General features: G+C 53.7%; 1 protein-coding gene across 2 annotated transcripts in view; it reads right to left on the bottom strand.

Annotated features, from left to right (window-relative positions):
* Positions 1-25,332, bottom strand: part of CPNE5 (copine 5) — a 92,623-nt gene that overhangs the window by 24,394 nt on the left and 42,897 nt on the right. Inside the window, exons 7-11 of one of the 2 annotated variants that reach the window (XM_047102661.1) lie at positions 24,867-24,926; positions 22,752-22,802; positions 22,386-22,449; positions 10,543-10,646; positions 5,546-5,650 (exon numbers count right to left, since the gene is read on the bottom strand). In XM_047102661.1, coding sequence (XP_046958617.1) covers positions 5,546-5,650; positions 10,543-10,646; positions 22,386-22,449; positions 22,752-22,802; positions 24,867-24,926 — 384 coding nt within the window. The remainder of the gene's footprint in view (positions 1-5,545; positions 5,651-10,542; positions 10,647-22,385; positions 22,450-22,751; positions 22,803-24,866; positions 24,927-25,332) is intronic. The other variant, XM_047102662.1, reaches the window with a different exon arrangement.

Below are 25,332 nucleotides of genomic sequence, written 5' to 3'. Positions count from 1 at the left end.
GTGTGGATTCCTGTGTAAACCCACCCCGGCCTCAGCTGAGGCTCTAGGGATGCCTGCAGCTTAGGGGGTCAGATTAGCTCAGAGACTGCAGCCTCCACCGCTGGGGGAGAAGGAGGTGAGAGAAACGGCACCCAAGACAGGGGAAGGCAGAGGTAGAAGCCAGACACGGCTCTGACTACTCTACGGACAGTTCTGTCACTGTCCAGCCCTGGCCGGGCTGCCCTGGGTCACCTCGTGTGCCACTTGTGGGCTGCGGGCCTTGGCTCCAACCCCTTAGCACAGGCCTAATAAAGGCTCGTATCAGACCAACTATGATTTCTGGGGACTGCACAATAGAGAAGGGGCTCCTGGGTACAGGACAGTGAAATGGGCCTCTGCTACCCACGGAATGAACGTCTTATTTGACATTTAAGGCTCAGAACACGGAGCCCCTAATCTGAGAGGCAGTGAGGTGGCCAGAGAAGGCTGCAGGCTCTGGGGCAGTCCCAGTTCCTCCAGGTACCAGCTGTGTAGCCCTGTGCAACTGGCCTACCCCTCAGGGACTCTGTTTACCCCTCTGTCAAATGGGATCATTGTACCCACTTTGGAGTGCTGTGAGGAGTCAACTATGTCATTCCCGCATCATTCACACCAGCACTGGACACGTGTTGTTCTGTTCCATCTAAAACACTCCAGCCTTTTGTCCAAGACCCTGTCTCCCAAACAATCCCCTATTCACCATGAAAATATCAGCCCCACGACACTAGGGATTTTTGTGTGTTTTGTTCACCGACGTATCTTCAGCTTCTAGAACGGTGCCTAGCATATGGTAGGGAACATAAGTATTATTCAATGCCCGTTGCCTGACTACGATCTAATAACTCCGAGAAGTTACCACCCAGTAACAATCCCCTCCTGCCACAAAATCACAAAGGGAAGCCCAGGGTGTGTGGCTTCCCCAGGTCACAAGGCGGCTCTGCAGAGCTGGGTGTGTGTGAGCCTCAGCAGGGCAGCAGGGATGAGGGACGCTGGCAAAGGCCGCAGGCCCCCCTCTTGACACACCACTGGCACACGGGCAGCATAGTCTGCCCCCCCCACCCCCGCCCCGGCAGAGGTGCAGGTCTGCCTCCTAATGAGTGTCTCCCGGGGCAGGAAGAGGTACTGGGCTGACAGGTCCCCTCGACTGATTGAGTCAGCCCCCCAGTCAACAGTCCTAGAGGCTTCTAGGCCAAGAAGGGGGTGTCAGGCAGCGAGACCGGATGGCAGCGCTCCATGCAACCCCAGCCGTACGGCAGGGGCCTAACCTCTTCTGTCGCAGTTCAGTTTCTGCACGTGCGAGCTGGGGAGGAGAGAACTCTCCCAACCCAGGGCACACGTAGTGGCTGGGTCCCTCAGCATGTGGTGGGGTTCAGAGGAGAAACACTTCCCTTCTCCAGCAGGCTGGCAGAAGCACATGAAGCTTCTATGAGGTGAGAGCCCCCAATTCTGGGGAATCCTCTCCCCAGATGAGGACCCAGGACAACTGACCCTCTTAAAAATCCACTCATTCAACATTAAGGTGTGAGTGAGGGAGTGACAGCATCCCAACCAGGGCAATCTGGCTTAAGGGGACTAAATCCTCAAATCACAGAAGGTTCAAGGAGAGAGTAGGGGGACTTCAGGAAAGCCAGGGGAAGTGCTTCTTGTCATCACCCACTTCACTCCACTGGAGGGCTGGACTTGCTCTGATCTGGAGGCCAGCTCCCCTGATTCCAACTGTGCTCAGCTGGCTCGCGTGGGTTTGGCCCGGAGACACAGCAAAGGCAGGGGGACCCCAAACCGGACGGCCAAGCCAGAGGCGACTTCCGGAGAAGAGAAATGTCCCTTCTCCTTGTTTTGGCAAGATACAGAAGCTCCAGGCCTCTGTTTCCCCATCTGTGGAATGGGCATGTCACTAGTACCCAACTTCTGGGTTACTAGTGCGATTTAAATGCACAAAATAAGAGAATGCATTCAGGGGCGCCTGGGTGGCACAGTCGGTTAAGCGTCCGACTTCAGCCAGGTCACGATCTCGTGGTCCGCGAGTTCGAGCCCCGCGTCGGGCTCTGGGCTGACGGCTCAGAGCCTGGAGCCTGTTTCCGATTCTGTGTCTCCCTCTCTCTCTGCCCCTGCCCCGTTCATGCTCTGTCTCTCTCTGTCCCAAAAATAAAAAAAAAATTAAAAAAAAAAAACGTTGAAAAAAAAAAAAAAAAGAGAATGCATTCAAACCAACTACGACACAATTTGGCCCATGTCTGAAAGACTCAGCAATCTTAACTCATTTCCACCCCCCACCCCCGACTCCCATCATGGCAGGAAAACGATCCTTTCTCACAGATCCCTGGTTCTCATCCTCCTGGCCTCTTTTTCATGATAGGAGTTGATAACTCCTGTTTGGATTCTCCCCTCTCAGCGCCCTGCTCACAGCCGCCCTCCCCGGGTACCCTGCTAGCTCTCTGACCATCTCCGCTTCTTTCTCCTGCTTCCAACCTGTACGGAGGCTTGGGCACCCCACCTCTGCCAGCTCTCTGTCCCCCCTGTCCCCTTGGCAGAGCATCGCTGTGCCTGTCCCACAGCCCCTCACCCTGGCTCCCTGTCACACTTCCATTTCTGTCTCTTGACCCCAGCTCCAAACACTAATGACCTTGACTTCCCTTTCACCCCCTGATCTGGGCAGATGTCAAGGCTTTTGAGTCTTTCTTCCACCTCCAGGCTCAAAGCAGATCTGCCCCAAGGCCCTGGGCGAGCCCTCCTCCAAACGTACCCCGCTCACACCCGTCTCAGCCATCCGGCAGCAGATTGAAGGTTAAGAACACGGATTCTCTAGCCAGCCTGCCTGGTTCCAAATCCTAATTCCACCACTGACTGGCAGTAAGACACCGGGGAAGCTACTTCACCTCTCTGGCCTCCGTTCCTTTACCTGTAAAAGGTGGATAGTATCAGCACCTTTTTCAGGGGAAATACTAATCGTTGGGAGAATTAAATTAGTTCATAGACATAAATGACCACGGAGGTGCTACAGGAGCCTTTGCTATCATTATTATTATTATTATTATTATTATTACCTGTCTGCCTCCCATTCTGGCCTGGGAGCAACCTAACAGGGAGACTTGGGTCTGACGCTCAGAATGCCCACGGCACGCAACCTGGTGCCCAGTGCTGGCTGGCTTGGAAAACAAGGCTGTTAGATCAAATTGAATGTGTTCTTGTGAGGCTTCAAGAGGAACCTCAGACGGAAGAGGAAAAGTGGCTTTGTTTTCTTGCACAAACCCCTCCCCTCCCTCCCCTGAGAGGGCCTCCCGGACATTTGCACCTCCCAAGTGGCTGTTGGGTACATAGGTCACCCTGGAGCACAGCAGCAGACAGGCCTGCTCGTTTTCCAGGCCAGCGTGACATGCCTGGCCCCTCCATTAACACTACCATCAGTCACTTCACTTCACGGTCAATCTGTTCCTGGCTGTGGAGAAGGACCCAGCTGCCTGGCCATTCTGCAGGGAAACTGGTCTGGGGCTCAGCCTGGGAGGGGGAAATGGGGGCCTGTGGGGGTGTTCCCCACCATCTGCACCCTCCACCACACCCTCACCTCCTCCAGTGGCTGCACAGTGACCCCAGGCCTCTGAGCCCGGCTGCCCTCCTCACTGTCCCCGACGGGGTTGGGTTCTGAGGGTGCAGGGCTGTGGGGGGTCAGCTGGACCCCCAACAGCCTCTGGGCAGAGGAGCCAGAGATCTCAATTCCTCCCACCCTGTGCAACTTGACCTGCCAGGCTCTCCCATCCCTCAGCCTTGAATTTCCCCTCCCTTTTCCTGTCATCTCAACCATTCTTCCAGGAACCAATACCCCCAGCTCCTCCCAGCCTTCCCCAAGCCTCCTTTTCACCCTGCTGCTCCAACCAGACCGTCCTCCCAGCCCCCAGCCCCCCAGAAGCCTCAGGACCCGGTCAGACACATACCAGGCGTTCATTTGGCTGGAATGCCTATTTTTGTCTCCAGTCTTATTTTGCACCATTATTTAGCTATCTAAAATGCAGATGTGCACACATCTGAACTCCCTGTGGTCAGACTTCAAGTTCCCTCAAGATGGAAACGTGGCTACATTTATATTCCCCTGAGTGCCACACAGCTGCTGGCATAGTGGAGCCAGCCTCTGTGACTGCCTCTGGAGGTGCTCAGTGACAGCCTTTGGAGCAGATTGTGGCTGTTCGGTTCCCAACAAAGAGGCGGGAAAAGGAGCCACTTCATCTCCTGGATCAGCAACCTAGTAAGGCAATCTTGAGGGCTTCCTGGAGGAAGACAGGGGTGTCTGAAGGCCATCCACCTTGTCATTCACTCTCCATCCCACCACACATACCCAGTCGGAAGCCACTGCGAGCAGGGTCCCAGGGAGCCCACGCCAATGCCATCGGCCAGGATGCCCCGAAGGTGTCTGACACCCCAGTATTCCTGTCGAAGTGGCCAGCAGAGGCCCGGCCTCCTCAAGGCTGCCCAGGCAGCCCTGCCTGTGAACCCCCTGCCAGCTCATCCCCCAGCAACAGCAATCACCAGGAAACCAGGCTGGGTTCTCGTGACTTAACACAGACCGATACCACCTTCCAGCTTCCAGCTTCTACCCCCACCCCCCCCACTCCCCGGCACTTACCACAGTTTGTAATTACATGTTTCTCTGTGTGATTATTGGATTAATGTCTGCCTCCCCCGCGAGAATGTAAACTCCACAAGGTTGGGCAAAGGGTGAAGACTATGTGTTTTGTTCCCTGCGGATTTCCCAGCATCTAGCGCACAGTGCCTGGTGCCTGGTAGGAAGTCTATAAACGCTTGTGGACAAAATGCCAGGTTTGGTATTTTATGCACACCAGAGCCTGCTTGTGGGGCTTCTGAGCAGCCCTTTAAGGCAGGTAGGTAGCCATTTAAAACCCATTTTACAGATAAGGAAACTGAAGCTCAGACAGGTCAAAGTTTGCCCAGGGTGCCAGGGCTTTTAAGTCACAGAGCCAGGATTAGAAGCCGCGTACCGGGGACCTACGCCCAACAGTCTACACTCTAAAGGGTGATGGCGATAGTGGACGTGTCGTAAGAGTAAGCTGTCACATCAAAAAAGTTTCACGAGTTCTCCGTACTCCGCCCCACCCCCCACCCCCCATTTATCTTGGGATGCTGATTCCCCAGATTCCATCTGCAAGGCGTTGGGGCTGGTGGGGGCCCCGGCCACCTCAGCCTGCACCTAGAGCCCCAACCTGCTCCCACTTGCCCCTCCGCTGGAAATCATGGAGACACAGGCTGCAGAGCTCCAGGCCAGGACCCCCAACACCCACAAGGGCTCCCTCGGGGGGAATCCCGATCCCCCAGCCTGGGGAGGTCTTCACCAATGCGGGGGAGGGGAGGGCAGACAGCGGTGGGGGAGGGTGGGGAGGGAGGCCTGGGAGGAGATAAAGGCAGACACTGCCCAGGGAGGTGAGAGGCAGGGACAGTGCAGCTCCAGGAGGCTCCGCCCATACTGCCTGGGCAGCCTGCACCTGCACCTGCGCTGGGGAGGGACATTTTCTCATCTCACCGGTCATAGTCCCCGTTGCAGAGTGCTCTCACAGGAATGGAGAAAGTTTGCCAGACTGGGTTTAGGGTGTTCTTCATGACTTCGGTCTTGTGGCAGATGGTGAAGCTGGTGAAGAAGAGAGGGAAGGTGTCAGGCCCGAATCGAGGGAGACAGAATCCAGGTCAACAGAGGGGCCACAACCCAAGAGGCTCTGCGGATGCCAGACAGTGGAAACTACAGCTGCGTGAGGTGATGAGCCACCTGTCACTAGCGGCATCCAGCCAGGAACTAGATGGCCACTTCTTTCTTTTTTTATTTTATTCTTTCTAACGTTTATTTTATTTTTGAGAGAGAGAGAGAGAGCGCGAGCACGGGCTGGGGAGGGGCAGAGAGAAAGGGAGACACAGACTCTGAAGCGGGTTCCAGGCTCCGAGCTGTCAGCACAGAGCCCGATGCGGGGGGGGGGGGGGGGGGGGGGGCTAGAACTCACGAACTGCGAAATCATGCCCTGAGCCGAAGTCTGACACTTAACCAACTGAGCCCCCCAGGCCCCCCAACTAGATGGCCAGTTCTTGGTGATGTTTTTTGGTTTGGTTGTTTAGGTAGGCTTTATGTCCAGTACAGAGCCCAAAGTGGGGCTTGAACTCACGATCCTGAGATCAAGACCTGAGCTGAGATCGTGAGTCAGATGCTTAACCCACTGAGCCACCCAGGTGCCCCTCTTGGTGATGTTTGAGGGAGCAGGTGCAGAGCATCAGGAGATATGGGTTCTGCCCTTCCTCCCCCCTCCCCCCACCCTGTGTGACTTTGAGCTAGCAGAACCCTCCCCTGTGAACTCAGGGAGTTGGCTGCTATCAGCCATTCTTCATCTGAGACCCATGGAAGGACCTGTGGATGGGATTTCAGGGTTTGTGAACCCCTGGAATTGGGGGAAATTGGGTGGGTGACTCTCATCTGCTTGCTGTCCCCCTCCTGGAACACTGTCCCAGATCTCCATGTTCATGGCTTGCCTCCTCACTTCCTTCAGGTCTTTACTCAAATGTCACCCCTCTGACACGAGCACTTGCCCTGAGCACCATATATCAAATTGACAGCTAGCTCCTGGTCCCCTGACTCCGACATCCCCTAGACCCCTTCCATGCTTTTTTTTCTTTTTCACTTGTTACTGTTTGACATTTGACATAGTCTGTGTATCTCCTTATTTATCGTACGGTCTATCACTAAAATGTAAGTCCTGTAAAGGCAAGCGTTTTGTCTTCTTTGATCACTGGTGTATCTCCAGTGCTCAGAACAGTGCCTGGCACTTAGTAAGTGTTCACTAAATATTTTTTTTGGAACGAACTAACGAATATCTGTATGTCTCAGAGGAGAGTTTCCACAGATTTCACTGGCATTCAAGGCAGTGAAAGTAAGGCCCCTGGCTTAGACAATCTCTAAGACACTTTAGGCTCTTCCAGTCTGAATCCATGAGCCTGCTTTGCAAACTAAAAGTGTTGAATTGGCTTATCCCGCTGGGCTCCAATCCAGCATCCCTGCCCACTCCCCACGCCACGCCTGCTGGCCCTATCCCAGAAGCCTGCCCCACCACCTGGAGGGGCAGCCAGGAGCCAGGGTGCAGCTGGGGGCAGAGGCTGTCCCCCTGACACTTCCCAGCATCCACTCCAGCCCCCTCCCAGCCTGGAAAGGTCACCCCGGAAAGTGCCTGGGCCCCACCCATGCCCACACAGCCTGTGCCATTTCTTCTCTGGCAATTTTCAAGTCAAAATGTCATTCCTGTCACCGCGGCTCAGCGTTTCTCTGCTCCTTCTCGCCCGCCCACTGGAGAGTAGAGATACATGTGGGAGACCTCCCCACACACCCCGGAGCTGGTGACGAGGACAGGAACAGGGGCGACGGGGACAGGAGGGACCGTGGCTGCCCAAGCTGGGGCAGGTAGGTAAGGCAGGAAGAGGAAAGGGTTGGGGGAGAATCAGGTGCAGCAGCTGGGCGGTGAAGGGAGGGAGGTTCCAGGGTGCAGAAGCCCTGGCCGGGCTCCAGAGGCCTCCTACCTGGAGCAGTGACACCAGCCTGCTGCCCTGCTTTGGAGTCTCCCAGCCCCTCCATCTTTCTGGACCCGCTGACTTCTCTGTCTCCTATCCCCTGCCAGCCAGTTTCTTGACCCAGTCTTCTGAGCTATGAGCCCGATTTCCTCCCTACATGCTTCTCCCTGAGCCCTGTGTAGTCCTGTTTTCTGCTTCAGACTCTCGTCTGAAACTGCTTTCTCTAAGGTCCCCCGGGGCCCCTCACCACCAAATCCACAGACCCCTCGACTCCCCGCTGCACTTGCCCTGGGGGGCCAGGTCTCAGTGTGGCCACGGTCCCTGCCATCCTGTCATGCATGACTCAACTCCATTCACTCTGACAGACGGGCATACGCTCAGGACGTGGTGTGGGACAGCAGGAGCCACAGGGCCAGACAGGCGAGGCTCCAGTCCCAGGGCCACTTCAACCAGCTGTGCAGCCCAGGGCAAGTGACTTTGTCTCTCTGAGCTTCCCCTTCATTGTAAAACGGGGAGAAAACAGTAGCTACCACTGCCAGGCCCTGTTCTACTTACATTAACTCATTTGGTCCTCAAAGTAACCCTGTGAGGGAGGTGTTATGATTATCCCCACTGCGTATACTGAGAAACTGAGCTGTGGACGTTATAGTTGCACTGTCCAACGTGGTAGCCCCATGGGGCTACTGACCTTTAAATTAACCTCCATTCAATTAAAACCCCAGTTCCTCAGTCACACTAGCCCCGTTTCACATACTCAACAGCTACATGTAGCTACTGGCGACTGCACTGGATAGCCAGACACAGAACATATCCACCCTCCCAGAAAGTTCCGTGGGTTAAGAGACTTGCCTAAAGTTACACAGCAGGCGGGCTGGCACAGCCCGGCTCTCCATCACGTTCTTGATCCCAGAGGAGAGACTGGGACTGAACGAGGCAGGACAGGCTGCAACAGGGCCAGAGCACAGGGGGTGCTCTGTGGGTGCCTCCCTCCCCTTCCCTCCTGGGGAGGCAGGCATGACATTCCACTCCCTGGGGTCCCTCGCTGACCTTCCTCCTGTCCTCTTCCTAACTGGGGCCGTCTTCTACTCCTCTCTCCTCAAACCCGGCTTGCACCAGTTCAGCCTCAACCTGTGCCCGCAGGCTGGCCCACCCTTCAGGGGCTTCTGGGTGGGTTTCCTGAGCTGCCCTGAGCGTCCCCTCCAAGACAGCTCCAGCCCCCATGCTTCGAGCGAAAGTCGCCCCCAGATAAACTCCCATTGCCTCCCCCATCTGACCAGCTCCTTTGCCATCTTTAACACTCTGGGTTCCCCACAGCTCCACTACTGGGGAGGAGGGGGGCTCTGCCGTCAGTGGCCACCCGAGTCCTGCCTAGCGAGGTCCTCCCCTCCCCGCTTCCTCCCTGCATTTCCACAGCAAGGCTCGCCTGCGCTCAGCACCTCCCACCTGTTCGCGGTGTCAGTCACGAGTCTCTCCCTCTTCCCTGCCCCCTCCCCACCCATCCTACACAGGCTCTTCTAGAACAATCACTGGCAAACACTTTGCAACACACCCCTCTCCTGCTCCCAAACCAAAATCCCTCTCTCGGCCGGCTGGCCTTCACCTCAGAGACAGACCCGGCCTGGCCAGGCATCGCCTCTCTGGAGGGGACCTGTGGGGACATTTTCTTTCCGTGGGCGCCCAGAGCATCACTGGGCCCTTTTCCTCCCTCCCTCAAGTCAAGTCAAAGTCAACAAGAATTATTTAAAGAAATCCTGCTGGGAGTCCTTCGGTGAGACAAAGACTCCTTTTGTTATGCAAATGATCATACCTAATTTCCCTTGTTTTGTTCCTTCAGGTTTTAAAATCAGTTTTCCCCTCGAACTGAAACACACCTCCTCCTGCTACTCCCTGCCCCCCAGCGCGCGCGCGCGCGCGCGCGCACACACACACACACACACACACACACACACACCCAGAGTTTCAGACTCTAGGGGAACTTGGTGGACGCCTCTCTGTGCCCTGCTCAGAGCATACCTGCTTTGCACTTACTTGCATTTTCCCTACCCTATTATTCTTCCCCGCTCCTCCCCCAAGGACCCATTTTCTTCCCCTCCTTTCAAACCTGCTTCCAAGTTCCCCTTCTCCAGCAGCGTTTCTCTAATTAACCTCCCTGGCCCCATCGCTTCCTGGTTCTGCAGAATCCCAGCTGTGAGTGGCCACAGCCTCCCAGAGCTGGACTGCTTAAAGAGACCATGGAGACCTCCTAATCCAACTGGTTCATTTTACTGATGAGAATATAGGCCCAGAGAGGGGGCATAACTTGCCCCAGGTCACACAGCGAGTTGGTGGGGGGCACCGAGGTCCCCAGACCCTCAACCTAGAATCTGTGCATCTGTGTGCATGGCTGACCTACATTTGCCAGTGTGTTGTGTGTGTTTCTGTCATATTGTGGGTGGCTTCTAGATTAGGGAGAGGAGAGGAGGAAAGGGGGCTTTGAAGACGTGTGAATGAAGCCTGTGGCAAGGTGTGGGGCTGGGCAGGTAAAAGGGTTCAGATTTGCCAGGCTGAGCGTCTGGTAATTGGGTGGGGGGCACAGGTGGTAGTGGGGTGTCGAGACGGCTGCGGGTGGAGACCGGGTGGGCTAGAGATAGGCACTGATCTGTGTGGAAGAAGAAGGGGCTGTTACAGGAGCTCCTTATTCCCAGCTTAGCCCTGTTTTTGCCCGCTCCCCTCACCTCCAACGTACCTACCACCCACCATTGCTGAGCCCCTCAGGAGGGCACTGCTGGCTTGGAAGCTGTCCCCACCCCTTACCCCTACACACACACCAGTCCCTACCACGTGTCAGGGCACCACCCAGGAGCCCCAGACTTCCACCCTGAGCAGGAGCCCCAGGGCAGCACTGGGAAGAGGCGGGCCCAAGCCCTCTTGCCTGGTGGGTCACCACACCCCTCTATCCCTGATTCCCGAAAGGGGGTGAAGTGCTGTTAGAGAACTTACGTTCCATCCTCGTTGCTTCTGTAAAACACCAAGAAGGGGTCGGACTTCCCAAAGAAATCTTTCTTGTCCAGCTTGTTGGCACAGAACTGCATGGTGGCTACATCCTGGTGAGAGGGAGAGAGAACAGGGGTGTGAGGCAGGAGTAGGCTGGAAGGTGCCCCAATCCCTGTGGAAACACAGCCCCAGGGCCCTGGAAAATAGGAGGATTTGAGCACCAGCCTGGTTAGAAAGGACAGCATGTTACATTTGCCCTGCACCAACCAAGGGCCAGGCCCTGGGCTAACACTTTGGACGGTCTCATTTCATCCTCAAACCCCACCGGGCAGGTCTAATGGAGCAGCCGGGGGGGGGGGGGTGTGAAGCAGGTACATTCTGGAGCCAGCTGCCCCGGTCTGAATTCTGGCTCTGCCACTTTCTAGCTGTGTGCCCTCAAACAAGGGAGGCAAGCTCTCAGAGCCTCAGCTTCCCCTCTGTAACACAGGGCTGACGGCAGTACAGACCTCAAGGCACCGTCGTGAGGGCCAAATTGCAAAGCACTTAGCAGAGGAGCAGGCACGTCCATGTTAACGCGCACGTCCCTTTATTACTATTTTACCAGGGGGCTCAGAGAGGTGAAACGGCCAGCCTCAAGGCTACTCTGAACTTGGTCTGCCAACCTCAAAGCCCTCACTCTGTCCACACTGCCTCATTCTCTCACACCCTGTGTGGCTCCTGGAGGACAGCCCAGATGAGGCATTGCTTTCACACCCAGTAACCCAGGAGAGGCCCACCCAACTCTCGAAGGTAGATATGGCCCGTTTTACAGCTGAGGAGTCTAGGGCTCAGAGCAGGGAGCGACTCCCCCAAGTTCACCAGGCAGAGCCCTGGGTTTCTGACTCCCCGGGTCGTTCATGGCCCTGGCTGACCCAATACTCAGCCCAAGAGCACAAAGAAGGTATCCAGGCCCTGCTGAGGACTGCTGGATCCCTCCCCATGACCCCAAGCCCCTCAGTCTGCCATGGCTGACAGGGCACTGGGCAGAAATGCCCCCATGTCCTTCTCTCCACCCATCCCCCTGTGGCCTCTTCAACCTGAAATCTCTGCATCCCGACAAATCTCCTGCCAACTGGCCAGAGCTCGGAGTTTTGTCTTCTAGTCCTTTGGGCCTGGCCTGCCCTCAAGGGCTAGGGCCTGTGGGGAAGTCACCCAACTCTCACGCTGCCCCCTTCCTCTCAGTGGGGAAGAGGGTCTCTTGAGCTCAGCCCCACAGCCCGGTGAGGACCAAAATGGTGGCAGCGCTGAAAAGGCAACCTCCCACAAGTTTGAAGGGCGTGGTCAAAAGGGAGAAGGTGGTGGTATAATGGTTAAGAATATGGTCACCGGAGCCAGACCGCCTGCTTCAGTTCCAACCCTTTCTAGCTGTGTGACCTAGGGCAAGTTAATCGCCCTCTCTGCACTCAGTTCCTCATCTGCAAAATAGGGTACTGGCAATGCCTACCTCATAGGCTTGTTGTGAGGCTGAAGTGAGTTAATACGAGTGTACTGCTGAAAACAGGATATGGTGCACACTAGATGCCATGTACGTGTAAGCTCTTAGGGCTATTTGGACACTTGCCCTCCTTGCACACGCAACATATGTGGCCTCTGTCCCTGCCCCACCCCACCCCAAATGCCTCCCTTCAAGGACAGCTGACAACAGCAAACACAGAGCATCCGTTCACTCACTCACTCACTCACTGATTCATTCATTCAACAAACATTTATTAGATACCATACGTGTAGCCAAGTCACTGAGTTCCTTATCACCTTTAGCCCGAGAAGTAATCCTCTGTTGCTTTTTTATAAATGAGGAAGCTGGGGCAGAAGAAGCTGACCTGCCCAAGATCACCAGCTGGCAACCAGCAGAGTGTAATTCAGCACGTATGAACTGGCTGCAAAGTCAGGCCTCTTCCGGCATACCACTCCGCTGAGAGGGAGCGCGTTCCAGCTGCGAGGCCCCCTTCCCTGGTTTCTTTGGACTCCGGGGTCGGGGTGGGGGGAAGGGGCAGGGAGGGGCTGGCCTCTGGTTAATCTGGGACGGAAGTACCCACTAAAGGGAGGCTCTGAGGAGGGGCAGTGCTGAGGCACACAGCAGCCAGAGCACAGAGGTGCGCGGGTAAGGACGGCTTTCATCGTGTCCCTCTTCAAGACTGACCCGAGAGGAAGACAGAGCTGGACTGGGGGCTTGCAAGGCCTAGCACCCTCAGGAATCCTGGAGCCTCCAGAGAAACCTAGGACTTCAGACCTGGAATAAGAGAATGGCTGACTTATTGAGCACTTACTGTACGCAAGTCGCTGTGTTAAGCCTTCTCTTTACATACGTTATTGTATTGAATCCTCATAAAGACCATGTGAGGTAACTCCACTATTCTCCCCATGTTACAGATGAGGACACTGAGGCTTTTAAAGGCTGTCATAGGCCCACAGTCACACAGAGGGTAACCGAGGCAGGTAGACTTCAGGGCATTCCCTCTCAGCCTCCCAAAAAGATCTCTAGCCTTCTAAGTCTGTCCCCTATAGTCACTGTAGGAGAAAGTTTCAATCCCACCCCATGCTGGATGGAGGAAGCATTTTAAATGCCTCCCTGGGGAGTTCTATCCCATGGCCTAGAAAAAGGAGGTGGCTTAGGACCAGGTGGGCTTCTCCCAGCACTGGCTATATAATCTGTGGGGCCCAGTGGAAAGGGAAAATGTGACAGCAGGGCATTAAACCGAACTTAGGCCCTGTGTGACTGCACAGATCATAGGCCCACGAAGCCAGCGCTGGCTCCTCCTCACGGAGGCAGCGGGCAGTGGCATCAGAAAATACTGACCTCTTGGGGCACCTGGTGGCTCAGTCGGTTAAGCTTCTGACTCTAGATTTCAGCTCAGGTCACGATCTCATGGCTCATGAGTTCCAGCCCTACATCGGGCTCTGCACTGGCAGTGTGGAGCCTGCTTGGGATGCTCTCTCTCTCCCTCTCTCTGCCCCTCCCCAGCTAGCACACTCTCACTCTCTCTAAGTAAATAAATTAAAAAAAAAAAAAGAAAGAAAGAAAGAAAACACTGACCTCTCAGATTCTGCTGAGGACAGAGTGGAGATAGCCCAGCAAGGCGCCCATAGTTCTGGTGTCTAAGCCTCAGTTTCCCCATCTGCAAAGTGACATGCTGGACAGGATGACTACACTGTCCTTTAACGCAGGGCAATTTAGGCTTCCGTGTGAATGCTACAGGGAGCGCACTGGGACAGGGGTGGCAGTGGGGAAGGCTGGCACCCAGGGGACAGTCTGGGAATCCAAAACCCCTCCACCGGCTTCCCCGGGATACGGTTTAGTCGTATCTCCAGATGTGATTCCACACAATCAGAGGTCACCTATAGGACACCTGCACCTGAATGAACACAGACAAGCCACACACAGCAACCTGCCCCGGTTGACTCTAAAATACACACATATACTGGCAACAGCCAAAACCAAAAAATCCAGGAGAAAGAGCTCTTCCTTTTGCTTCCTAGGAGAACCTTCAAGGCCCTGCAAGATCAGGAAGGGGGGCAGGAATATGAGGACAAAATCAATGCAGAACTTAATTATCGTAACTTCCAGGACCATTCAGTGCTCCCCTGGGAGGGGGGCCCCTGGCCCCGGCACAACACCTGACACAGAGAATAGTACAGGGGAGTCAAGGCCACCTGGCTGGAAACCACTTCTGCGACCCATCAGCTCAGCAGCCTCTGACAAGCAACTTAACCTAAGCCTTGGTGTTCTCCTCTGGAAAAACAGAGTAATAACGCCCCCTGTGAGCCTGTCAGGAAGACTGAGGCAAATGGCATATGTCAAATACCAGCCCACAGTGCCTAGCACGGAGCAGCTGCAAGAACAGGGGCCAACACTTGTGGAATGCCATCCCCCACTGGGCCGGACCCTATGGAACTGCCTACCTACGAAAATGGCAATACCACATGGGTCGACCTCAGGTGGATGTGCCAAGCACTGTTTTTACGGTGACTAATTCATTTTAATTCGTTGAATCCTCTCAACCGCCCCAATGAGGTAGATGCCATTATCAGTCCCATTTTAAAGATGAGGAAACTGAGGCCCAGAGAGGTTAACACCCTCGCCGGAAGCCACACAGCTACTAACAGGAGAAGCTGGGATTGGAACACAACAGTCTGGCTCCAAAGATTAACAACTGAGATTCCAAATGATGACCCCCCCGAATCATCAAGATAAGTTGAATTTGTGTTCTGTAGCCTCAGTTTGAGGACTCAGAAAAGTGTGAAATCCATTTTAGAAAGGCCTCCTCCGTGCAAACTAGTTAAAATTAAAGAAAAGAGAAGGAAAGGAAAGGAAAGGAAAGGAAAGGAAAGGAAAGGAAAGGAAAGGAAAGAAAAGAAAAGAAAAGAAAAGAAAAGAAAAGAAAAGAAAAGAAAAAAAAAGACTGGCTCTAAAAATCCGCTAACTGGAAAAAGCTTCCAGGCAGCCACACCTCATTCCCCGCTGATTCCCCACACCTCATTCCCCTCATTTGCCCGCTGATGGCAAATACAGGTTTTGCTGGTGGCTTATTTTGTTGCTCAACCTGCCCTGCCATCCCTAACACAATCTAGACCCAGAAACAATCACCAAAAGCCCATTAAGATTATGGGTACTGCTGTGCCATTGTCGAATCCACAGGGATACAACAGACCTTCAGTGAGATTTCTAGGCTGTAACGAAAGCAAGCTTCTTCCCTCACGGGTGAGCCTGCCCCAGGGAGTCCTGGAGACAGGGAACTGTCCTGGTCTGGGGACCCTACTTCGGAAGGCGGCTCTGAGTTATGTCAACAGTCATATCATATGAACAAGGCTTTGACTGCTCCCCTTAAATGTGGGTTAGTGAATGGACCCCAGGAAGAGGCTGGGAAGTGGCAACAGTTGGGACTGAGCCAGCAGGAGTAGGAAGCAACGAATTCCGGCCTTGGTCAGAGGTCCCTCTGTTTGATAGCTTCAGCTGGAGGGTGGGGCTCTCTGAGCACAAGAAACGCTGTTCCCAAACCAGAAGCATCTCTGGAATCAACTGTGCAGAAGATAAACAACTCCTGCAATATATAATTTCCTGCAATTTCTGCCTTTTCGCCCTATCTTTTTAAAAAACATATTAAGTTCTTCTAAAACAGCAGGATTGCCTCAATTTGCATCTTTCCGCATGTTAATCAGGCTGCTTGGGAGACTACAGCAAACAGCCTTTCTCTCCAGGGTGGTCTGGCCCACTCTAGCACTAGCCCTCGGACCCAAAGAGGCCTTGCAGGTCAGAGGTCAGGCCCAGAGGTCAGCAGGTGGGCTGAAGGCTGGGAGAGGGTAGCAACACCCTGGAGGGGAGAAAAGAAAACCGGGTCTTGCTGGCATGCTCCAGGATCAGAACAAGAGAGTAAGGCGCCCCGAATCTCAGTAATCAAAATAAAGATATAATGTGACACCTTTAAAAATCAGCATCAGTGCAAAAATCCATAATAAAACACCAACGATTTAAATAAAGCCATTTTACAAATGAATAAACGGAGGCACAGAAAAGTCAAGTAACTTACTCACAGTCACACAGCTAGTAAGCAGTAGCATTTGGTCTAGATCCAGAGCCCAAGTTCTTAGCCACTTTGCTCACATACTACACCCTAAAAAGTAGTTTTATAGCTTTTTTAAAAGTTTACTTATTTATTTATTTTGAGAGAGTGTGTGTGAGTGGGGAAGGGGAAGAGGGAGAGGGAGAGAGAGAATCCCAAGCAGGTTCTGCACTGTCAGCACAAGCCTGATGTGGGGCTTGATCCCACGAACTAAGATCATGACTGAGCTGAAATCAACAGTCGAATGCTTAACTGATTGAGTCACCCAGGTGCCCCCCCCAAAAAAAGTACTTTTAAATGGATGGTGGAACTATGGTGATATTTATTGTTTTCTCCTCAAAGTTGGCTGGGTTTTACAAATTTCCTGGAACTTGTACATTGTCTTTTTTAGTCCAAAAAAGAGAAGACATCAATTAAAAGGAAAACGAATCATTAGCTACAACTCTGAAATTCAGCACTCCAGCAGGAGGGAACACAACTCAGAGTCAAGAGTCATTCTGTGCACAGTGACCTCTGAGAGGGCTTCCAAATTCACAGAAGGGCCCGGAACCCCAGGCTGCCGATATAAGACTACAGAAGCAGGGACCCAGGGCACAGGTGTTCTGGGATGTCCGCGAAGACCACATAGGCTAGAATTGATTGGAATATAGATGGTGGGTGTAGACGTTGGTCTAAGAGATTGGGTCTGTCTTTACACATTGACTGTAACAACCACATGGGGGTCAAGCTGTTTTTTCTCTGCTGTCTTAATAGCTGACTTCCCAAACAATCTAATCAGTTGTACATCTGTTGATTTGGTCATTCAGAAGCTGAAAACCCCAGATTGACTGTTTTCCCTCCCACTCATGGAGACTATGTGCCTGGGATACTAACCAAAATCCATCAACAAAAGCTCAAAAGAAAAATGGCATTATTTGGCTAGGAGGATGTTCAGGGCAGTATTAATTACATTTTTTCCTAGAAGAGAATAGATTTAATAAATTATGGCTCATCCATATAATAGAGGGACAATATATAGCTATTAAATCCATGTTTTCAAAAAATATCTAATGATATGGGAAAATAAATCTGAATACCATATTCTACTAATTATAAAAGGGGTGCCTGGGTGGGCTCAGTGGGTTAAGCTCTGGTCATGATCTCACGGTTCATGGGTTTGAGCCCCACGTTGGGCTCCGTGCTCACAGCGCGGAACCTGGAGCCTGCAGGACACTTATATCCGTGCCAGCCATAACATGCATCTTTCCTAAATACCAACCTGCATACTTCTGAGTCTCAGAAAAGCTTCACCACTTCCCCCCACTTCACCTAACCTCCTTTTTCTTATCTCTCTCCCCTCCTCCCAGGACTCTCCCCTAGGTTCCCACATGGAGACACTGGGCTCTCCCTGGTATCTGTCCTCAGAACAGTGAGAGTTCTGACTTTATCAAGATTCAAAACTGCTAAAGGGCTCTGCTACAAGGTCCTCCCCCCCCCCACTTCCCACCCACTCCTACCTACACCCTCACCTCTCTGACATCACTCATCACTGTCTCCTTGCCCCAGGGCCTTTGCACAAGCTGCTCTCCTTGCCATCTTCTTCAAGGTAGCTGTAAGGGCTTATTCCTTCACCTGTGTGTATTTTGGCATATTATATGGTATTATCCATGGATTTTTCTTCAGGATAGTAAAGAGTGCTGTAAAATGCTTTCTATTAAAAAAGAGGCAATGGGGGGGGGGCGCCTGGGTGGCTCAGTCGGTTGGGCGTCCGACTTCGGCTCAGGTCATGATCTCGCAGTCTGTGAGTTCAAGCCCCGTGTCAGGCTTTGTGCTGACAGCTCAGAGCCTGGAGCCTGTTTCAGATTCTGTGTCTCCCTCTCTCTCTGACTCTCCCCCGTTCATGCTGTCTCTCCCTATCTCAAAAATAAATAAACGTTGAAAAAAAAAATTTTTTTTAAATAAAAAAGAGGCAATGGGTCTGATGAATTAAGGACTACTGCTGTACTGTGATTGCTGGTTGACATTTCTGTCTCTCGCACTAAACTGGAAACTCTGGGGTGGTGGCAAGGACTGAGCCAAGCATGTTTGCTGAAAAAAATGAATGAACACGTGAGCGGGCTAGTGATACCTAAGGGGTGGGGGGCCTCGTGGGGCAGCTGCAGTGAGAAGCTTTGACTCCCGAGGCTTGTGAGAGGGGAGCCACACTCTCTCCAGTGTGTACAGGAACCTGACAGGGAGGCAGTGAAGACGTGCTATCTGGCCAGGACCCCCGGGCTCCACGGCAAAGCAGGTCTGGGTGTCTGGCAGGCGTAAGGGTAGCTGAGGATCTGGGAAGGGGAGGGCCAGGAGCTATCCAACCTGTGCGTCCACAACACCCCCCCCGCCAGCTCTCTTTAGAAGCCCAGCCACTCACCATGCCTGCTGAAAGCTACTGGCCCCACAAAGATCACAAAGCCCACCCCTGTTTCATGCACCATAAAGCTCATGGCTGCACTGTGGCTGAGGGAACTACTCCCTGAGGACTAGGGGTCCACAGCCGAGCAATCTTTTTTTAAAAAAAAAACTTTTTTAATGTTTATTTATTTTTGAGAGACAGAGTGCGAGCCAGGGACAGGCAGAGAGGGAGACTGAATCTAAAAGCAAGCTCCAGGCTCTGAGCTGTCAGCACAGAACCTGACACGGAGCTCAAACTCCCAAGCGGTGAGATCATGACCTGAGCCTAAGTCGGACGCTTAACCGACTGAGCCACCCAGGCACCCCTCTCCGCCTAGCAATCTTAAGCTGTCACTTCAACCTCTCTGCACCTGTGAACTGGAGGCACTCACTCCTACCCACCTCCCAGCCCTGTGGTGAGGACCAAATAGACTATAATCATGAGGATCTTGGTCAATTGTGAGGGCTATGCAAATGTTGGTCAGTATTACACAGAATAATAATAGTTTTACTGCTGAACATAATTAAATCTTTGGTGATTCAGAGGCCCTTCAGGAGCTTAAGCTCATCGTTGTCAACATCCAGTATGACTGAATAGTATTTGGGATCAAATTCCAATTGTTGCAACTTTCTTGTTTAAATTCTAGATAAGGAAAGCTTTTCTGTAACCTATCAAAGCATGCTGGTGACCCACTGAAGTCCTTTGCTAGTCCCCACCCGTCCACACCATCCGACTACTTAGCAGAACACATTCACTTGAGCAGAAAGCCCTGCTCTGGTTGGAAAAAGAAAAAAAAAAAAAAAACCTCTCAGACTCCACCCTCTTCCTTTGATCCTCCTACTGAATGCCGAGCTGGAGCCACAGAAGCAAAGCAGCTCAGATGTAATTATTTTCATTCAGCCAGATGCTGGGAATTAGTCTCTTTTCCTTGTAAGTATTCTAGGGAAAGACAGAACTCAGCCCAAGACGCCCCGAAAGAAAAGGAGCTGACAATCTCAAGAGGAAGGGAGGGAGCCCACCCCCCACCTCCTTGCCTTGGGAACAGCTTAAATCAAGGAAACTGTGGCCACCCCTGGAGGGAAGGTGGGGAAGGAGCAAGGAACAGGGAGGCGCCTAATGGATACTAAAAGGCAGATTGTTTGCCAATCCCGGAAAACTAGACCAATGACAGCACCCAGCATTGTCTAGGGCTTTAGAATTTCCAAAGCACTTTCACTCGTATTACCTTATTTAATTATAAGCTAGGGAGGAAATCACCAGCTGAGCTGGAAGCTTGGGGGCAAACGGAATTTAGGCTTCAAGGAATTCAGATTCCATCCTTCCCAGGCACCAGTTAGGCAGAGCCGCCTCCATGAGCCCCTTTAATCCTGGAGACACCTCTATCAGCCCCGACATACAGATGGAGAAGCTGAGGCTCGGGGAGCTTCGACAGCTCTCCTGTAATGTCGGCTGTGTTCTCTCTCCCTTGCCTGAACGCCAGTGACTTCCGGATGGTCAGCATACACATTTGTAGTTTTCATCGCGGTCTGCTGCTAAACATTTGGTCTGTGCTTTTATTCGGTTACAGATTCCTCCTGATCGATCCTGCAGGGCTGGCCACCGCACACCAGGCCCTCTGCTGGGGCAGTACACCAGAGGGGGTGTGGTCCTGCTGCTAAATTCCTCCAGACCCACTGAGGTTAACAGACACTTAGACGAGCCAGAACGAGCAGTGGCCTAGAAGTCGATTTGGTCATCGCTACACTGCCCTGGCCTATTAATTCTGTGTCTTATTCTCCAACGGGAGGCCCCTGAAAGCAGAGTTTGGAAACCCACAGCCTGGTGTTTAAAGACCCTGGCTCTAGAACCAGACTGCCTGGGTTCAAATCTCTCCTACCCAGTGGCTCTGTGACCCTGGGCAGGTCATTTAACCTCTCTGGAAAAGAAAAACTGTAATACATCAGATATTATGTAATACATCACACTACTTATAGTATTACATCACACATCACACTAATACACATTAAGAAGTCGATACAGGGGCGCCTGGGTGGCTCAGTCGGTTAAGCGTCCGACTTCAGCCAGGTCACGATCTCGCGCTCCGTGAGTTCGAGCCCCGCGTCGGGCTCAGGGCTGATGGCTCAGAGCCTGGAGCCTGCTTCCGATTCTGTGTCTCCCTCTCTCTCTGCCCCTCCCCCATTCATGCTCTGTCTCTCTCTGTCTCAAAAATAAATAAACATTAAAAAAAATTTTTTTAAAGAAGTCGATACATGTAAACCACTTAGCACAGGGTGTGGCTCAGTATAATTGCTCAATTAATCTTGGCTAACAATTTATACCCCCACAGCAGCAGTTCTCAAAGAATGGACCAGGAACCCTCAGGAGGTGGTCCAGGAGGCCAAAACTCTTTTCATAATAATGCTAATAAGACATGGAGTTTTCTAGAATTTACCTAGCAGTGATACACAACAGATTGACTGCAGAAGCAAATATGAGACTCTAACTCTCTTCTGTTCAGCCTGACATTCAAGATATTTACAAAAATGCAAAACAAGGCCGCTCTTCTCACTAAATGACTCTTGTTTTGGAAAAGGTAGTTATTTTTCAGAAAAGGTGTTATTTATGTGGTCATTGTTAAGTGAATTAACACATAGCTTCTTAATCGCTCAACTTTATTTTCTAATAAGGCAAATATTTATAGCTAACAAATATCATAGTTGCACTGATTTCCCAGGAAGGTCAGAAAATCCTGTTTCTCCCCCTCCCTCCCACACCCTCTAACCTGAGCCCTATGTGAACTCGGGTTCCCAGGTTACCCCAGGCTTGGTCCTGTGTTCACACTCCGTGGCCACCTCTTCCTTCTCTCCCCGGGACCCACCCCCATTTCCCACCTGTGGCTTCTAATGAACCTAAGAGGCATGCAAGCCTGGGAACGAGCCCAGGTTTTAGAATCGGGTTGACCTGGGTTAGAACCGTGACTCTACCATTTCCTGTCCTTGAACAGATGACTCCGTTTCCCTGAGCCTCAATTTCTTCATTCGTAAAATGGGAACAAGAACAGTACCCACCTCTTCGGAGTGTTGTCAGGAGCAGTGATAACTTAGGCAAAAATGCCCCTCCCCTGACAAGTAATAACTATCATCATCACTATGTTTCGCCATTATTTTTAGCCATTGAGTCCCCTGAGCCCCTTGTTGGTGTGCTCAGCTGCCCCTTCAGCTGTCCCCACCTCCTGCTTCTCCACGGTCCCACAGAAGGAGCAAAACCAAGGGCCGCCTGCGATGGCAGACTCTAGCTTCGCAACACACACCCCCTCACTCCCTCGACCCCGTGCAGGGCGTCATCCTACTCCAGAGCTAAAAGCGCAATAGGACAACGACATGCCAAGCCCCCAGGCTCCACGACGGAAAAAGCCCCTCTCTGCCAGTCCTGGAGCCAAAGCAGTCTTGGTTCAAAGACATGTGAGAGGTGACCATGATGGGGAATGGAGGAGCCCCGGCGTGGAGGGCAGGGGCCAGGGCCAGTCTGGCTCTGCTGCTAACTGTGGACGAGTTCCTTCCCCCTCTGGGCCTCAGTGCGCTCCGCTATAAAGGAGAAGGCACCGGGGCGCCTGGGTGGTTCAGTCGGTTAAGCGTCCGACTCTTGGTTTTGGCTCAGGTCACGATCTCACAGTTCACGGGCTAGCTCTGATGTTACAGAATTCTGTGACCGCCAGGTCAAACTGAGGAGCCCTGCCTTCTCCCGGATACCTTCCAAAGACACGCGTGGCCCCGGCGGTCACAGGGAGAGCAGCCTGCCTTCTGTCACTGCTCCACCCCTGCCCCCACCAGGTCCCGTCCTGGAGCCCCTCTGCCACTCACCCTACAGTTGCTCAGCTCCTCGGCGGACAGGATGATGGTGCCACATTTCTTCCCTGGGACACCACTGGGAGAGGAGAAGATGAAAGAATGGAGAGCCAGACAAAGACAGACACACAAGCCTGAACACTCCCCGAATCAGCCCTCCTCACCCTCCCTCCTCCCCCCCACCCCAGCAGACCTGCCCAAAGCCCCTGGGGAGACAGAGTCTCCTGAAATCCATGTGGCAGTGTGGCCTAGTGCACTGCTTCCTGGGCCAGGCCCCCAGACCTGGAGCTGCCCCGCCCCCTGCTCCCCGAGAGCCCAGAGCCCCGCCAAGGGTAGCGTCTGCAATGAAAGTCCTAGAAGTGGAAAAGCATCCAGACTCACCCGGAGGCTTCCAGACCAGTGGTTCTCAAACTTTCCATCCAAAGACCACTTCTGTGGGCAAAAGACCTCGTGGGCCAGCCACCCCACCCTGCACCCAGCTGACCCCCAGAGTCCCGGGACATTTCAGCTCTGAGCCACTCCGATTTATCATGGGAGGGAGAGCAGCAAGGGGGAGTTAAGCAGAAGGGCTGGAATGCTCTTGGGGCAGCTTGTCCAGGCTCTCTCCCACGGCTACCTCCCCTTGAACTCCTCGGCTGGGGTCTCTCCAGAGAAGAGAGCTCCTGGCCATTCACGCAGCAACTCAGTGAGGGGGGCAACCAGGACCTGAAGTCGGCCCACCCGAAGAATCCCTTCCGGGAGGGCGAGTTCCCAGGGTGGGCCTTCACCCAGGGGACCTGTACCACCTCTTCCCTAGGCCAGGAAGGACCCCTCCCCCAGGCACCAGCCCATCCCACTCCAGTGTTTGGGATGAACCTGGGGGTGGGGGCCCCCGGTGTAGCCAGGGGCCACTGGGAGGGAGAAAAAAATGTTACGTTGTCCAGCAGCTGTGTGACTTTGGACTCATGCCTGCACCTCTCTGAGCCTCCGTTTCCTAGCCCCTAAAAATGAGTGTGTTTGTAGCCTCCACTATGACCAACATGCACACGCAGTGCGTATGATTTCCCTCCCCGCCCCCTTTCCTTTACAAAGTTGCAAAGCTGAGAAAATCCGGCCCCACCCCTCAGGCCAGCCTCGGGAGCAGCAGCACGCTGTCGGCAGAACCCACTTTGAGAACCACTGATGGAACTCTCCCCAGTGCCAGCTTTCGGAGGGAGGGGCTCTCAAGTAGAGAGGAGCAGGGGAGCTGGCCCCAGAGGTGGGGACAGCCCAGAGCTCTCCAAATCAGGTGAGCAGAGCAGGGGCCACACCTGGAGGCTCCCATCACAGATGGGTGGCAGGGCCTGCCAGCCTGTCCCCCTAGACGTGGGGAGTGCCCCCAAAGCACCTCCCCAGCCCCGGTCTGGCCCTCCCCGGGACTGATATGTGTCTGCCCAGGGAGACAGAGTCCTCACACCAGCCTCTTCCGCCAGTGTTTCTCCCTCTGCCTCTGGGCCCCTCTCCTATTTCCCACCTTCCCTTCCCTCCCCTCCAGACCCAACCCACTCCCACCTGCTTGGCCTTCCTTTCTCTCTCTCTGCCCTTCTGGCCCTCCCTCTCTGCTCTTCTCCCTGACTCCTGTTCCCTCTCCAGCTGCTGCTTCCATACTCTCCTGGTAAATTAGCATCCACACCCTTCCTGGGCCGTGAGCACCCTGGGCCCCCTAGAGCCCCTGTCCCATATCCAGCTGCTCTGGTGGCCGGTACAGCTGCTGGGACCCCAGCTGCTGGGAGCTCTCAGCAAGGCCAGTGGAGCTCTGCTGACTGGGCCAAAATGCTCAGGTGTCTGAGGCACCTCCAAGGCTGCTCCCGCAGGCAGATATCCCCTATCCTGCCCCCCAACACCCTCAGGTGAGGACCTTCCCTCCAACCAGGAGAGGGGACAGGCAAGGAGTGGGGAGGGAGGGTCTTTGTTGGACACAGTTGCAGGAAGCCGGCCAAAAGCGGATGGTCAGGGTGGAGGCCAGGGGAATGGGGCTGGCCCACCACAGCTGGTGAGCAAATAGAAAAAGTGAGGATTTAGCAGAATCTTCTCCATGAAGAGGCAGACATCCAGCAGTGGGAGCATGGAGGGGAAGTGGAGTAAGGAGATAAAGGGAAGGGAGGGAAAGAGGAAGGGGAGAAGGGCAAGAGGTGGGAGGCCGAAGAAACCAGGCCAGGGAGAGAGGAAGAGAATGTGTCCAGTCCCTGGTGGCCACCGGAAGCAGCCCCTACCTCTGATCCCCACCCTGCTCCCTGAAGTCCCATGGGCCACTGGGCCTGGGGATGCTGGAGCTCAGGTCTGGATGGGGGAGGGGCTGGCTGCAGAGTGGCCCAAAGCACCCACGTCCTGCAGGAGGGACCCAGGCTCCTCTCTCCCCTTGGCCGGGGCTGCGTGCACGGCTGTGGGAGCAGGGACCGGGCCTGGACTCTGAGGCTCCCTCTGCAGAGCTGGCTGGATGTCTGAGGACTCCAGGACCAAAGATGTCTGCTGACCTACCCATTGGACACAGCTGGCATGGGTTTGCCTGTCCTGGAATTCAGGCTGAATGCTCCTATCCTGCGGAGAGAGAGGAAGAGAGAGCATGCCGTGAGCCAAGTACCCTCGTCCTGAGAGGCCACAGAACTTGGCATCGGAATTCTTGGAGACAGGTTTCTATTCTGGATCAAACGTCAAAACAGGAACAAAAGCCATGGGCCGGAGGAAGGAGAGGTCTTCCTCCCAAGCCCTCTTGTGAAGTCCTGGGCGACCGCCCCTCAGGGGTCTCAAAGTGTGGTCTCCGGACCAGCACCATCAGCATCCCCCGGGAATGTGTTAGCGATGTAAATTCTCAGGCTCCACCCCAGACTTGCTGGATGGGAACCTGGGGGTGGGGGTGGGGGGTGGAGCCCAGCAATCTGTGCTTTAACAAGCCCTCCTGACGACGATAAGCCTGCCACAGTGTGAGGACCACTGCTCCACTTCT

This window comes from Lynx rufus, unplaced genomic scaffold (assembly GCF_022079265.1).
Source record: "Lynx rufus isolate CCGP_SWC_20201006 ecotype Redwood Valley unplaced genomic scaffold, mLynRuf1.p SCAF_6, whole genome shotgun sequence".
NCBI classification, from domain to species: domain Eukaryota; kingdom Metazoa; phylum Chordata; class Mammalia; order Carnivora; family Felidae; genus Lynx; species Lynx rufus.
Note: the sequence above shows the minus strand (reverse complement) of the source record. Positions and strands in the feature narration are given on the sequence as shown.